The sequence below is a fragment of the Cydia splendana genome, chromosome 11, assembly GCF_910591565.1.
Source record: "Cydia splendana chromosome 11, ilCydSple1.2, whole genome shotgun sequence".
Classification (NCBI taxonomy): domain Eukaryota; kingdom Metazoa; phylum Arthropoda; class Insecta; order Lepidoptera; family Tortricidae; genus Cydia; species Cydia splendana.
In genome coordinates, this window is record NC_085970.1 from 17,646,300 (window position 1) to 17,659,544 (window position 13,245).

The window sequence follows — 13,245 nt, forward strand, 5'->3', positions numbered from 1 at the left end:
TTGCTCCGCCCGAAACGTGATACTTCGAAGCCTGTTATAACGCCCGTAGCGACGACATTTCATAGCATGTTTGAGAAAAAGCTCTTTCTGAATATGGATCACAGGGCGAAATAAATATTGTTTTATGACTTGCGAGCTAAGTGCGTGCCATAGACTAGGAATCCTCTAGGCGGAGTTTAGAGCAATTATTTCATGAAACCGATGCAGCCAAAAATACTGGGGTGCGGGGGACGAGGTGAGCGAGGTCCCGTGCCGTGATTGGTCGGTTCAAAGACACGGACGTCACACAAAGACACTTTCGACTCAAAATGGAGTAAAACTACCGTATATTGTGGCAGTGGGGATAGAGCTACTATGCTCAGTCTGGAGGATGTCTTGTCTGTGGTGCGAGCATATCAATGCAATATTTAGCTGTCAACGGTTTTTCATTTTAATCCGATTCGTCTTGTGATCCAATCCAGCTCGGTCTACCCTATTTAATGACAACAATATCTGGGAGACCGAGCTTTGCTCGGAACACATATAAAAACTCAAAAATGCGCGTTTTCCCAGAGATTAAGATCTAGCTAGATCGATTTATCGCCCCCGAAAACCCACATAGGTATAGCAATTTTCATCGAAATCGTTAGGGCCGTTTCGGAGATCCCCGAAATATATATATAAATAAACAAGAAATGCTCGTTTAAAGGTATTAGATAATGTAAACATATACATAATATATGTATTGTTTCAGACAGGATGCAGTCCATCGCGAGGATCGCCATGTCCATGATCCTGGTGTCATCGGCATTTGCCGCCTACCGTGAGTATTGCCCATTGAGATATTATTGCTATAGAGAAGCTATACCATACAATGAAATTGTCGCCATCGCAACCTTACCGGGCCGGCAATATCCAACGAGGATTACCTCCACCTCTGACAAAAAAAACCTATACCATGCGAACAAAACGTCGTAAGCGCGGTAAAATTCATGGCGCTTACGCGGTTAGGTCGCGAGACTCACGCTCCGCTTCTATGGTTTGTTGTCGACATTAACTCATGGCGCAAAATACTGGTTCTGTGTGCCGGTTCTATACGTTAGCAAAGACATATGTAACTCCGTATAAGATGAATAAAGTCTAAGGAAAAAACGTGCCTCGGAAGTCAAGAAAAAGTCATTCTCGGATAGATGGCGCATACACCTTTGGCCTATCCTCGGCTAGATGGCGTGACGACACCGTTTCATATTTAACAATTTTAACACATAGGTATCAGTGAATGAACATGGGTCAAAATGATATAAAAATAAAAAAAACATTTATCCATATATATACATTTTTTGATAGTTTTATACATTTTCATTTTGAGTTTTGGTCGTGTGTCGATAGATGGCAGTAAATTTACTGTGACTACAAAATTTACTATGACAGGACCCCTCTATACTATCTATTCTCTTTGTATTCTCTTTGACGTTAGTAATAATAGTTCAATGGAGTAGCATAACAATACAAAACATACGACGACGGGGACCAAAAGGCACATATTATAAATTAAATATAAAACAAATAAGGACTTGTGGCGACGTATATACGGTCCCATAAAAAAGTTCACAGCACACCAGTAATTGGAACTGTTAAACTACATTAAATATTCGATGGTAATTACTTCAAAGCCTTAACAATGTATAATTATGAGTGAATTTTCCTCAATATATTTTTAACAAGTTTACTTCAATATTGGAAGGAAGCAAATAGACTCATACATTTTAAATGTATAAGTAGCGTTATAAGCTCCCCTAATCCTAACAGCTGAACACGGGGTTAGAATTCTAAATGACATGCGACATTGTCTTTACCAGTACCCTTACCACGAGTCACCGACAGTGTCAACACTGACATATACGATAACGTCTACGTAACTTAGGGCTCATTTCTAGACGGTGCGAGAACTCGCATGCGAGTTTCATTACATTGTGGTTTTTGATCGGTCGGTTGAATTGGACGTAACCAACAGTCCGCAATGTAACTAAACTCGCATGCGAGTTCGCACGCCGTCTAAATCAGCCCTACATTAGCCCTTTGTACTTTGTACTTTCTATGTATCTCGCTCGTACTGACACTAATATGCGACTAATGTGCGATCGAGCTCGTGTAAAGGTATAAGATTAGGTCGTAAGGCTGTACAACATAAGCCGATTTCGCTCATTTACTAATCCGAAATTAAGCTGTATTAGTTTCATCAGTAAATATGAACACGTTCAAGATACGGCTTAGATATACAGGAAGTCCATACAAATAAGGAAGCGAGGTGAAATTAGAAAATAATAGATAGGTAAATTTCTTCTTAAAAACTACTGCAATATTATTTTCACGCCACTGTTCGGAAATGTGGCAATAGATGGTCTAAAACCAAGCTGGAAAGTAGGCCATAGCTGTAGCACCTGAACCACCACTACTACAATGTTTCATTGTTATCATCATCTGTCATTGGTGACGGTTCGCTACAGCAATGAGTATCATTTAAACAATAAAAGGTCTTTTTTGGCGCAACTTTTTCCTTCAAAAATAAAATAAGGTTATTTATAGGACCAATTTCTTGTTTAAAAAAAAAGAAATGTCAAAACCATTCAGTTCATTTTTTTTAACAATTATCCATTCAGTACACGCTTAAGGCGCTTTTCACTTTTGTAGCTGTTTGTGGTTTTTTTTAGCAAAAACGCTTCTAAGTTTAGAGTCGTTTTGAAGCTAATAACAGAAAAACGCCTCTTAAAAGTGATAAAAAAAGTAAAAAAGGCGGGATCTGAAAATACTTACTGAATTGGATAGTGTAAATTGTGTTTGACAAAAAATACAAGAAACACGTATCTACGCTCGCTATAAAAATGAGTTCTTCTAGTGAAGAAAATTATATTCTTACACTGACGCCTACCGAAATTCAAGAGACAGCACAGGCAGTGGCTAGTAATTTGCTACCAGAGAAATCGCGGGCTAGTACTTATAGTTATGCAAATGTTTTCTTATTTACTCGCAGAAGTCGTGAAAAGCACTATGTAATGCCTCGGCCGGAAACGCTAAAGATGGACGAGTCGTTTGAGGGCCGACACGTTAGTGGAGGTGTTCCGTCCTCTCCTACAATGTACTATTATTAGCTGATTTTCGTTGCGTGATTTCTTAAGTCAGTAAAAAATATGTACCTACCTAGTTATTCAAAAAAAAGTACAAAGCCGAACCATGCACTAACTATCTATATTCATATTCGACAAAATACGCATGTGATATATGTAGGTACCTCTAAATTATTGTTTTATATGTAATTATGTGTGTGATTTACTATTAATAATTGTGATATATTTTTATGATGTGACGTGTAAAATTGTTATTTTATAAATAAACAAATTGAATTGAATTGAATTTTGCGAGCGAAATTCACTTAAGCCGACCACTGACTAACAGTCCGCCAGACGATATCGGCCGGTCAGTTGTTCGGAACTGTCAAATTTTTGTTCTAACTGACAGGCCGATATCGTCCGGCGGCCTGTTAGTCAGTGGTCGGCTTTAGAGTCGTGTCAATACAAGATAATAACACAACACAATTAAATCCATAAGAAATTGGTAGATAGTAGTGGTTTAAAATCTGGCCAATGTCACCCAGACATTAAAACCAGAAAAAATAAATTGACATCTCATTTATCAAAATCGGCTCAGTAGTATTAATGAGTTAATTAACAGTGAAACATGGGTATGGGTAATGAAAATAGTAGAGGTTCATATAGTTACTCTAAAATCACCAGTAATAAACCTTCGTTTTAGTTTAACCTTCGTCGGGTAAAAAACGACATTCGGCCCGATTCGAACTTTCAAATACGTCAATTAATGGATCTAGAAACGATATGGATTGGATATGTCTGTGTCAAATGTGACGTTTCTTCAAACAAAAACTTCACTTTTGACACTGACACATCTAATCCATATCGTTTCTAGATCTATTCATTGACGTATCTTAAAGTTCGAATCGGGCAGATTGTAGGCGTATGACTAGATTCACTACGATTAGGTATACATTATAGAGGCTTACCTACATTGTAAGGCGTTAGGAAAAATCACGGGTTAAATAGGGTTTTATTACCTAATAAATGTATGAAATTGGTTAGCTGAAACCCGAATAAAAAGTTATTGAGAATATAAATAGTATTAGAGCTGAACACTTAGTATAAAAGAACCCTTTATTATTTGCAAGATTTTTTGGCATTTAAGATTTTTTTATTTCTTGTAATTACCTCGTGCCGCCTCGTACTTTACGATGTAGGTACATTTTGTTTCAATGGATTTTCAACTTTCATAAAATAAACAAAAAATGTCTTATAACTAATGTTCGATAATTCGAACAAATGAAATTTAACCCAATTGAAAATACAACGTGATTCCCAAGCTATAATTTATGGTGGGCGGCAGAAGCTTAAAATACTATTATCTACACACATATCATAAACTGTCTATGATGCCTTCAAAATCCGTAAATAATGGCCCGCATTACGATAAACTGTTTTGTTACAGCAAATTTCTTATCTGTGAAAATGTGGTAATAGCTTCATTACTATATCAAAATCGATTTGGTAATGCATTCAAATTTCGAACATCTCTGAAAAAAAAAGCAATTTGATTTGACCCCTATTCTAATATCAGTCGAGATGACGTTTTATTCGAAATCAAATGACAATTGCATACAATATTGACAAATCTCGAATGTAAGTTGGTATCGGACGATATGGTAATCGACCCCGACTCTAGTTTGTCTCTGAATTAAAAAAAACTACGGATGCCTGACGTGCGTGAAAAAAGTTTTCATTTGCCGCCATTTGACGTACAGTTTATCTTTTAATTAGTTTGTAAGTAAAAAATAATTTGTTTTGTTGTTTTTAAAGTAACTATAACAAAAGTTTCATGTAAAATGTGCGATAAAGATATTTCGGAGACGCCATCTCATATCCGCGAGTTCCGCCAGAGAGCAAAGTCGGCTGTAATATGAGGTTGGTGAATATATCATAGAAAGTTTATAATATGTGTGTAGATAAAGCAGTATATGTAACTGTACATAATTAGGCATTAAACACTCGTGTGATACTATTATGAAACTCATTTCATTCGTTTCATAAACCCACACTCGAATTTTAATGCCTTTCATTATGTAGCAGTCACATAAACTACTATTATTTATATCATTAGGCACAGTCGCCATTAGATATATCAGAGCTGCCGAGGTGCTCAAAAATATCTGAACACGCTAAATCCTTGACCATAGATGCGTGTTCAGATATTTGTGAGCACCTTGGCCGCTCCGATATATCTGATGGCGACTCTACTGCCAGCCGTGTTCGAACAATGAGATACGTCAAATGCTAGATATTGAAACGATATGGATCGGATATATCAGTGTCAAACAAGTGTCAAAAAAGACGTTTCTTCAAACAAAAACGTCACTTTTGACACTTGTTTGACACTGACATATCCGATCCATGTTGTTTAAATATCTAGTATTTGACGTATCTCATTGTTGGAATACGGCTGTTAAGGTAAATATTTAAATTGAAGGGATGTTTACAAAAACAACATAACTGACTAATCTGGTTGACACCTGAAACGATTAACAATGTTCTTAAAAAAGTGTCAACCGCTCTAAGCAGTTATGTTGTTTTTGTAAACATCCCTTCAATTAAAAACTTACAATTTCTTTTGTTCCAAATATTGACCCCAAATGGCATCCCACGGATATTAACAAAAACTTGGCCCACCAACTTCCAATCAAAAGGCACCTTAGCCTATTTGAGGTCAATTAATACGACACAAAGTTTAATATTGAAGTAGTTTCTTGGAGAGATTAAAGCGTTACCCACGCGTACGCCAGCTAAACCGAGTGTAAACTTGAGCAGTATTCTGAATTAACAAATTGTTACCGTTTTGATTTGATTTTGATACGACCCTGACTATCGCTCATCCTGATTGGTGCATGTGAAATGAAGTCAAAGTTGGGCGTGAGATGCACAAGATTATGTTTAAGTAAGTAATTTAAAGTTTTTCCCTCTCATGCGACTTGCTTTTTGTGAATCATCATAATATGTAAGGGACTCGGCAGGATAGTCACAATTTTTTTTTACTGAAAGCATTATTTTCATTTTTCGCTGTGACTCTGATACCAGGCTGAGCCGCTCAGCATAACCATAATTTTGTGTTTGTACAGTCAGCAGGAATAGTTGAAGCGGGGGAGGTGTTCAAAATGATCTTGACGCGACTTTCTTGTTAACAGAACAAGAGCGCGTGAAGGTAATTTTGAACACCTCGCCCGCTTAACAAATTTTGCTGCTGACTGTATTTGAGGTGCGCGCCAATCATCAAGGTCGTCAAAGTCGCATCAAAACCACTTCTAAACAATAACAAGTTGTTTAATCCGAATCGCTCCGAATGTAAACTTAACTCTTAACTTATCTATTGGTGGAACAAGGTGCTATGTGTCTACGTTCTTATTGTTTATTGATCTTTGTGTTAAGGTTAGACTGTCATTTGAGTAAGAAGTTACTGTCAGTTGGCCTTTTGATGTGAAAGGTGGCCAGGTTAATTAAAATCCTGTTTTGGTCGTGATTAACCATGTACAGGTACAACTTTACCTTTGGAAGGATAAACCAGTGACGCAATAGAATGAAAGTGACGAGGACGAAGACAAATAAAGACACGACTTAGAGTAACTAAAACCTTTTGAGGGGAAGCCACATTTTTTTCTTCGACAGCTAAATAGGTAGATGATTTTAGGTTTTCAATAGCTGTAGCGAAATCGTTGATTTTGAAGTTATTTTTATTGAGTTTCGTAGAACATTTTATAACTTAAAACTGTATGTTTTGATTTATTACCATACTAAAAATATTTGCTGAAAATAATTTAATTTGTTCTAATACTTCTAAGGCCCACTTGCACCCTCCCACTAACCCGGGGTTAAGCGGTTTAACCGTCAACGCAGTCTCAAATTGTACTGGTAACCATGGTAACTCCAGGTTTAACCGGTTAACCCCGGGTTAGTGGAATGGTGCAAGTGGGCCTAATATTAAGTAAAAAAGTTTTTTTACGTAATGGAATCTTCTATGAAATAAAGGACACTGACTATTATTTAAGAACCTATTTTGTATCACCCTGTACAATAAAGTCAAAGTTGTGTGACTCTAAATATTAAAGAGGGAGGTTAAGTGAAAAGTGAAAAATAATGATCATTATGATTTGCGCGCGACCCTTTTCTAATTAAAATAAAAGTATCTTGACAGTTTTATTACGAACTCTAGTTAAGGGATTTTATATGGATTTTAGCATTTCACTTTTAAGTTATTTTGTCTTTTTGGGGTTGAGACTCCGGGGCCCTGGGTAAAAGCGCTCACAGGGCCTTCAAAGAATGTAGCCGCAGGTTAGTGACGTGTGACCAGAGGTCTGGGTCATATCTAGCACAACGGATCAGCATTGCTATACAACGTGGCAATGCTGCCAGCCTTCTGGTCACGCTGCCAAATAGACTGCGATTTGGGGCAAATTTTCTATTTATAGGTTATTTTGAGTTAAGTTTTCTTTTTAGTTTGTAATTTTTACATTAAGGCTTTATTTATTAATTCTTATTATATAGGTAAGTAGGTACAGTCTTTACATTGTTACATACTCATTAACAGTCGTACGGACATCTACTCGATATCAATACAATTCTCATTCAATTTCAAGTCAACGGCGAGAATAGACTCCGAATTCATTGATATTTATCGGCAGCTTTGTATTTATAGCCCGGGCGAACATTCGTCAGACGATTTGTAAAGCGATGCCGCAATTGCCTTGGAAATGTTTGATGTTAGTCGTGGTTTTGCGTAGACACTTCATTTGTTTTATTCAGTGGTGGCTAGTGAAGCCATGCAAGTTTCGGTTAGTGTTGGATAACCCTTTATAAATGTAACTAAGTGCCACTTGCACCATCCGACTAACCCAGGGATAACCGGTTAAACCGTTAACCCAGTGTCAAATTGTACTGGTAACCATGGCAACTCCAGGTTGAACCGGTAAACCCCAGGTTAGTGAATGGTGCAAGTGGCCCTTAGTAGTTTAGTCTAGGCTTTGATTGTAGAAAAAAAAGAATACAGGTTCTTATTTGTCTAACTCTCCGTCTCTAGCTGGGCCATAAATACACATTTTATAGTGTGCTTAACTCGAAGAATGAATGAAGAATCCTATATGTCAGTGTCAGGACAGTATCTTAAAGTTCGAATGAGGCCGTAAGTAATACAGTGAAACCTGGATAAGTGAGACTTCAAGGGACGAGCAAATTTGTCTCACTAAGGCTCACTTGCACCTACCCACTAACCCGGGGTTAAGCGGTTAAACCGTTAACCCAGTGTCAAATTGTACTGGTAACCATGGTAACTCCAGGTATAACGGGATAACCCCGGGTTAGTGGAATGGTACAAGTGGGCTTAAAAGAGGTATTCCACTTACCCGGGCTCTCAGTTAGCCAGGTACAAATAAAATTCTGTCTCATTTACAGAGAGTCCCATTAATATAGGGTGAGAATTGAGGATATTTCAGTTGTAGAGGTGATTTATAAGGTATTTTGGAAACATTATGTATTATCTTTAAAAATAAATACCTAAGGTAAAATAATCCTTGTTCCTAAATATTTTTTTAAGTCTGTTTAAATTTTTATTCGAATTTATTTTGAATGATTCTACAAAGGATAGATTTTGTTGAATACAATTTGACACGGATAGAGATGGGTAGGGGTGAGTAAATACTGAGTATTTACTCGGTATTTACTCAAAGCACCCGATAAATACCCGTATTTACTCATTTAGGTGGGTAAAAACGATTTCTTATAAAATATTCAAAAAGTGAGATTTAATAACATAATTGTCTTTTATTGAGGAGTGCTAACGTGTATTAACAATATCTATAAAATAAAAAGCATATAGGACGCTTAATTTAGGAAAAAAAGGTAATTATTAGTGAGAGGCAAATTGTGATAATACATAGTTAACAATTATGTTTTAAATAAGAAGGTATTTACTTTAAAAATATGGTACCTGAATTCTATCGATGTTCTAGATAACTGCATGTCGCGCAAAAGTGCGTGTTTACGCGGCACTTACGACCTTTCATTAAGGGTTTTTTGAAGAAAACTCAAAAATGGCTCAACCGATGATGTTCAAAATATTGTTTTTTGTACTCTATTATACGGCTAATCTCCCGATATGTTTTCATATTTTTTCTGAACTTTGGTTCGAAAGTTATAGGGAGATAAACATTATTTTGGCCTTTCGAAACGGTTTATTTCCAAAAATATTCAATTTATCCAAAAATGTTCTTAGAAACATTCCAGTTATTTTTAAAGACCCATTTAATGATGTGCAACACGTTGGTGGTTTCTGAGATTTTTTTTTGTGACAATTAGTTACATCTATGGAGTGCCCCTCTTAAAAATACATTTCTTACAATTTTGAGTACTTAATCCAGTAGCGGCTTACAAAATACACCTATATTTCAAATTTATATGCCCCTTTCAGCACTCTAAATAGTTTATACCCACCAATTTGGGTATAAATGAGTAAATACGGGTATATTGAGTAAATACTGAGTATTTACTCGGTATTTACCCGTGAATATTTACTCACTACCCATCTCTAGACACGGACTTAAAACTTAATTAAATGAAAATTATTTTTGTTGATTCGTGTTACTTATCAATATTTTAGCTTTCGTTTTGATAGTTTTAACTACCTAAACTAACTAAATGAAACTTGAAGTCGCTTAGACACAATTAAGCAAATGAAGAATTTGTGGATAGACTAAGGGTCTCCCCTGATATATCGACGCGCATTCGGCAAAAGCCGATAGGAAAAAGCTTTATGTCCACGCAATAAGAGCGAAAAAGTCGTCGTTCGGCTCGGCTCGCATCGGCCGGCGCCTGCCGACCCGTCGACGGCTTTTTCGCTCTTATTGCGTGCACATAAAGTTTTTTCCTATCGGCTTTTGCCGAATGCGCGTCGATATATCAGGGGAGACCCTAAAAGTTAGTAAGAATACGGAAATTTATCAATAAAGTCCAAGTTAGAGAGGTCATAGATTGACGTTATCTCAGATACAGAGGTCAATTCCTATAACATTCTAGAAAAACAATTAAGAAAATGTAGTCATATAAATATTGTCTCAGTAAAAGAGGTAAAATACACTATCTGTCTCAATTATAGAGATAAATGTGACTATAAAATCACAACAACTAATCCCAGTTATAGAGGTTCGTTTTATCTCACTAACAAAGGTATTTCAGTACTAAAGTGTCGGGACCGCGCCATGAGTCCCAGCTATAGAGGTTTCCCACTTATCCAGATCCCACTTAACCAAGACTTGCTCTCTTCAAATTGAAGGCAATAATCCTCTATACAGAAGTTAATAATCCTTCATCGTAGACTAAAGCACCTAAAGTAAAGTAACTAAGAAATATGCAGCGTGCAGCGTACCTACTAAGATTATCTCAGAATTTTAATACCAACCATCAGTCGGGTACCTAGTTTACGTTCATTATTATGTTGCTGACTGCCCACTTTATGAGTTCTTTTCTTTAACACATTCGACACCGCGTACCCGACTCTCGGGCACTCGTAAACTTTACTCAGATGCCGGCATACCCGCTAGTCGGGCAAGAGCTATAAACCTACACGCGACGCCGAAGTGCCCGACAGGCGGGCAAGCATTGCATCTTCACTACCTCAGGGCTGCCACTGCCACTAACAGAAAAAATTGTAAGTCTTCTGATTATTATGTGGTCGAAAAGTTGGTACAGTTGATTATTATATTTTATTACTTCACTTTGTATTTTTATTTACTTTACCTAATGCGATTACAAAATAAAAATTCTTATTACATAATTGGTTACGTGAAATTGCATACACGGGTATGTATCAATAGGAGTTAGAATTAGGAGAAGAACAAAACGGGGAGCCTAAACAGATGAGACAGCAGATTTAATTTTATCCACGTACTTATACGAAAGTTACTTGGCACAGCCCTGAGCGTCCGCCGCTTGCCCGACTAGCGGGTTCGCGGCGTGCGGCATTGAGTTGCACGTCGTTGCCCGACTAGCGAGTACTGTCGGTTTCTGGGGTATTGTTTGAAATTTTGCCTGGTTGCGAAAGTGTTAATATAGTCAACATGAATAGACAGATCCACAATGTAAAACATTGCCGGTCAAATATCAATAGTGCGACCAAAATTGGAATGATGTGTCATTGGAAATATTTAATTCAGAATTAAGTAATATGTGATTGCGTAGATTATTTGCTTTTATAACAATGCCTACGTCCCAAGACAAAATCACCCACCGTGTACCCTAAATGCAGCTTTTCGTATTTTCCAGTATGCTAAACTTATATTTCTACATTGAAGCTCAAAACTGGTCACGTTTTTTAGGGTTCCCTAGGCCATGTTCTGTCTGTTTGTCTGTCCATCCGCGACTTTGCTCTGTGACCGTTAGTGCCAGAAAGTAGTAGGTACCCAAATGTGCCTGATAACATGATAATTTTTATCACAGAGACCAGCGCGAAGCTTCGGCGAGACGGCGTGTTGAATCTGTACCCCTTCCCAAGGGTAGGCCGCGCACATCACACTTGGGAAGTGCCGCTCAATGACTTCTATTTAGGTAAGTGCCATACTGTCCCCATCATTGTTGAATATGTACACCTTCCCACGGGTGGGCCGCACACATCACACTTGGGAGGTGCCGCTCAATTACTTATATTTAGGTAAGTGCCATACTGTCCCCATCAGTGTTGAATCTGTACCCCTTCCCAAGGGTGGGCCGCACACATCACACTTGGGAAGTGCTGCTCAATGATTTCTATTTACGTAAGTGCCATACTGTCCCCATCATTGTTGAATTTGTACCCCTTCCCAAGGGTGGGCCGCCGCGTCACTCCTGGGAAGTACCGCTCAATGACATCTACTTATTTAGGTAAGTGTATCATGCTCTCCCCATTAGAGTTCAATTTGTACCCTTTTCCAAGGCATGCCTGCGCTATCACACCTGGCAAGTGGATGGTAAAGTTACACAGCTATTATGCACACTTAGCTTCTTTTAAACTTTAGTGACGTTTGACCTTCCATGACACGTGATATTAAGAAATGCCTACGGCGCACATTTGAGATGGACACTCATACGTTATGGGTCGTAACCAATAAATTTTACGAGACTATTTATACTTCACAACTTCTCAGGTTCACAATCATCGAATTTATATCGGTTTAACATTCAATATGTTACAGTTTAAATAATAAGAGAGAGTAAGAGAAAATTCATGACCGTTGTTTTCTTAAATAAATGCATGAAGGACTGTTTTGAAAATATCTAATAATTTATTTGTCTCTTGATTGAAAAGCGGACAATTTCAAATATAATGATAAATTAATGGCTTTATTATAAATTTACTAGCTGCCTGCTAATTAGCTACCTACCGCCGTCTTTGTATATTTTAGCAATTAGCAACTAAGAGTATTTTCTTTAAATGTTATGTGGTCTAATCATAGGATTACGGATTAGCATTAAAAGGACAAAAATTAAGAATTACCTACCTGGTAAAAAGCAGTTTAAATCACTGCAGTATAAAACTACCTATCTATCTAACTAGGTACTTACTCATCAATAACGGAATATATCAACATCAACAGTCATTCATGAGTATTGGTTAACCTTACGTGTTTATTACAATAAGGTTTATTCTCAGTTAATAGTGACGATTACCAATCGTGGGTACGTTTGGTACAGATTAATGCATAATTATTTTCCCTCGTGTTTTCACGGAAACGTATGGACGCGTCTTGCTATTTCAGTCAGTCTCGGTGCAAAAAGTACTGAGGTTGATTGATGTAGCATGACAAATACGAACGTTTCCGAGAAAATGCGATGGAAAACAATTAGGTATACACTACATCTCTGTACTTCTAATGATAGGTATTTTTATTTCAATGCGTGTCAAATATGGTTATGACACATAAAAAATCACGACAATATTCCTCTATTTCCGGAAGGTTTCTATTTTTATACGTAATTGGTAGATTTCTATAGAAGCTAGTTAAATTAGTATTCAACTAAAGGTTATGAAAATATTACAGAGGAGGTTAGTAGATAATTACACAGCATATTGCAGCTTTCAGAGAATTTCAATTTGATTCATTAGGGGACAAAGTTGCAGTGACGGCGATGC

At 37.2% G+C, this 13,245-nt stretch overlaps 1 protein-coding gene across 1 annotated transcript in view; it reads left to right on the plus strand.

Annotated features, from left to right (window-relative positions):
• LOC134794946 (CAPA peptides) overlaps window positions 1–13,245 on the plus strand; it is a 28,709-nt gene that overhangs the window by 12,364 nt on the left and 3,100 nt on the right. Inside the window, exons 2-3 of the mRNA XM_063766817.1 lie at window positions 734–802; window positions 11,577–11,684. Coding sequence (XP_063622887.1) covers window positions 739–802; window positions 11,577–11,684 — 172 coding nt within the window. The 5' untranslated portion in view covers window positions 734–738. The remainder of the gene's footprint in view (window positions 1–733; window positions 803–11,576; window positions 11,685–13,245) is intronic.